Source organism: Polyodon spathula, chromosome 19 (genome assembly GCF_017654505.1).
Source record: "Polyodon spathula isolate WHYD16114869_AA chromosome 19, ASM1765450v1, whole genome shotgun sequence".
NCBI lineage: Eukaryota > Metazoa > Chordata > Actinopteri > Acipenseriformes > Polyodontidae > Polyodon > Polyodon spathula.
Genome location: NC_054552.1, coordinates 246,903 through 249,402, shown reverse-complemented (window position 1 = coordinate 249,402; position 2,500 = coordinate 246,903). Strand labels below are relative to the sequence as shown.

The window sequence follows — 2,500 nt, the reverse complement described above, 5'->3', positions numbered from 1 at the left end:
ACACCCTCTGTGCAACCTGTAACCACAGGGTCATCGACTCACACACACACCCTCTGTGCAACCTCTAACCACAGGGTCATCGATCCACACACACACCCTCTGTGCAACCTCTAACCACAGGGTCATCGATCCACACACACACCCTCTGTGCAACCTCTAACCACAGGGTCATCGATCCCACACACACACCCTCTGTGCAACCTCTAACCACAGGGTCATCGACTCACACACACACGCCCTCTGTGCAACCTCTAACCACAGGGTCATCGATCCACACACACACCCTCTGTGCGACCTCTAACCACAGGGTCATCGATCCACACACACACACACCACAGTGTAACTCATACTATATCAGAGTGCATAGTATTGGGGTTCCTGCAGCCTGGCACCAAGCTGCTGGGGCTCCTCCTCACCAACTAAACTGCAACACACCTGTGTATACAATCTAATAATAATTATACATCATCATGATCTTCAGAATACACACAAAGTGCGGTAATCCATTCATCCATTACAGGCAATCCTTTCTTCGGATGTCCGTAATAACCGCAGACTAGTTTAAAAAAATAATCCCACACACACACCCCTATTGCCAAACATTAACCACAGGTGTTTCCCAATTGTGTAAACGTAAATAAATACTTATTCAATTCACAACTCAAGAATCAGATAATATATTGAGGCCTGGCACACCAATTCTTTCTAACTGCTGTGCTATAATTGAGTCAGCTGGTCCTTCTTAAACTTTGAAATTCAAAAGAGTTTACATTATATATGTTGCCATTTTTTATTTTTTTTATGCTTCTTAATTATAATTATAATATTTGCCCTCACGAAAGAATAATTAATAGTAATAATAAAATAATTAATTATAATAATCATAATTATATTAATTAATTAATAATTAATATATTATATAATGGTAATTAATAATATATTATTATTATTATTAATATTATTATTATTATTATTATTATTATTATTATTATTATTATTATTATATCATTATCATTATTATTAATATTATCATTATTTTGATGTTGAGGATTAATTCGCAACATCCCGTCATGAAGTAAATCAAGCTCCCGTGTTGCAGATGCAATGAATCAGGGAAGGCGCAGCCGCATCCCTGCGGACAGCCTGTTCTGACCCAGTGCGAGTGAGCCGCGGTGTTTGGGACAGCCTGTTCTGACCCAGTGCGAGTGAGCCGCGGTGTTTGGGACAGCCTGTTCTGACCCAGTGCGAGTGAGCCGCGGTGTTTGGGACAGCCTGTTCTGACCCAGTGCGAGTGAGCCGCGGTGTTTGGGACAGCCTGTTCTGACCCAGTGCGAGTGAGCCGCGGTGTTTGGGACAGCCTGTTCTGACCCAGTGCGAGTGAGCCGCGGTGTTTGGGACAGCCTGTTCTGACCCAGTGCGAGTGAGCCGCGGTGTTTGGGACAGCCTGTTCTGACCCAGTGCGAGTGAGCCGCGGTGTTTGGGACAGCCTGTTCTGACCCAGTGCGAGTGAGCCGCGGTGTTTGGGACAGCCTGTTCTGACCCAGTGCGAGTGAGCCGCGGTGTTTGGGACAGCCTGTTCTGACCCAGTGCGAGTGAGCCGCGGTGTTTGGGACAGCCTGTTCTGACCCAGTGCGAGTGAGCCGCGGTGTTTGGGACAGCCTGTTCTGACCCAGTGCGAGTGAGCCGCGGTGTTTGGGACAGCCTGTTCTGACCCAGTGCGAGTGAGCCGCGGTGTTTGGGACAGCCTGTTCTGACCCAGTGCGAGTGAGCCGCGGTGTTTGGGACAGCCTGTTCTGACCCAGTGCGAGTGAGCCGCGGTGTTTGGGTACCTGGTGCAGCGCGGTCAGCCCGTCCACATTCGTGTGGTTGATATCAGCGCCCTGCTGAAGCAAACCCCGGACCTCCTCCCGATCGCCCGCCGAGCAAGCTGCCATGAACACGGCTCCCTGAGCGAAGCGGACCCGGTACCGAGACTGGCCTGTTCCCCCGGGCCGATCCCGCGACTCTGCCTCGGACCGGTCTGTTTCCGAGCCGGTCCATCGGCTCAGCTGCTCCCGGCGCTTCTTCCGAGCGGCGTCCGACCTAGAGCGATCCTCCGCCGCCATCTTCCCAGATTCGCCCCCGGACAGAGCAGTTGACGGTGCGGGGAGGCGGAGCGGCGCGGCGGGGCTGCTGGCGGAGCGAGTGCGCCTCCTGCCTGCAAGAATCTAGCATTGCAACCGTGAGGGGAGGGGGTGCGGCAATAACCGACAAGAGCCTCACAGCTTAACAAGACAATGCAATCACAGCAGAGAAACAAGAGACGATGCACAGCGCCGCCTGGGTACAAGCGGCAGAAACTGCATCTAAATCCACCACGATCCAAATCTGTTTGAGTTACTTTGTATACCTCAATCACCAGCTGAATCCATGTGAGTCTTCACTGTACCGTAACACAGCCCCCGACTCTCCCTCAATCTGTACCCCTCTATACTGCAACACAGCCCCCTGACTCTCCCTC

The 2,500-nt window shown here is 50.8% G+C and overlaps 1 protein-coding gene across 5 annotated transcripts in view; it reads right to left on the bottom strand.

Annotated features, from left to right (window-relative positions):
• LOC121294632 (protein phosphatase 1 regulatory subunit 12A-like) overlaps positions 1-2,171 on the bottom strand; it is a 38,782-nt gene extending 36,611 nt beyond the window's left edge. For 3 of the 5 annotated variants that reach the window (XM_041218540.1, XM_041218537.1, XM_041218541.1), the window contains exon 1: positions 1,830-2,171. In XM_041218540.1, coding sequence (XP_041074474.1) covers positions 1,830-2,105 — 276 coding nt within the window. In that variant the 5' untranslated portion in view covers positions 2,106-2,171. The remainder of the gene's footprint in view (positions 1-1,829) is intronic. The other 2 variants (XM_041218536.1, XM_041218539.1) reach the window with 1 other exon arrangement.
• Between the last annotated feature and the right edge of the window lie 329 nt (positions 2,172-2,500).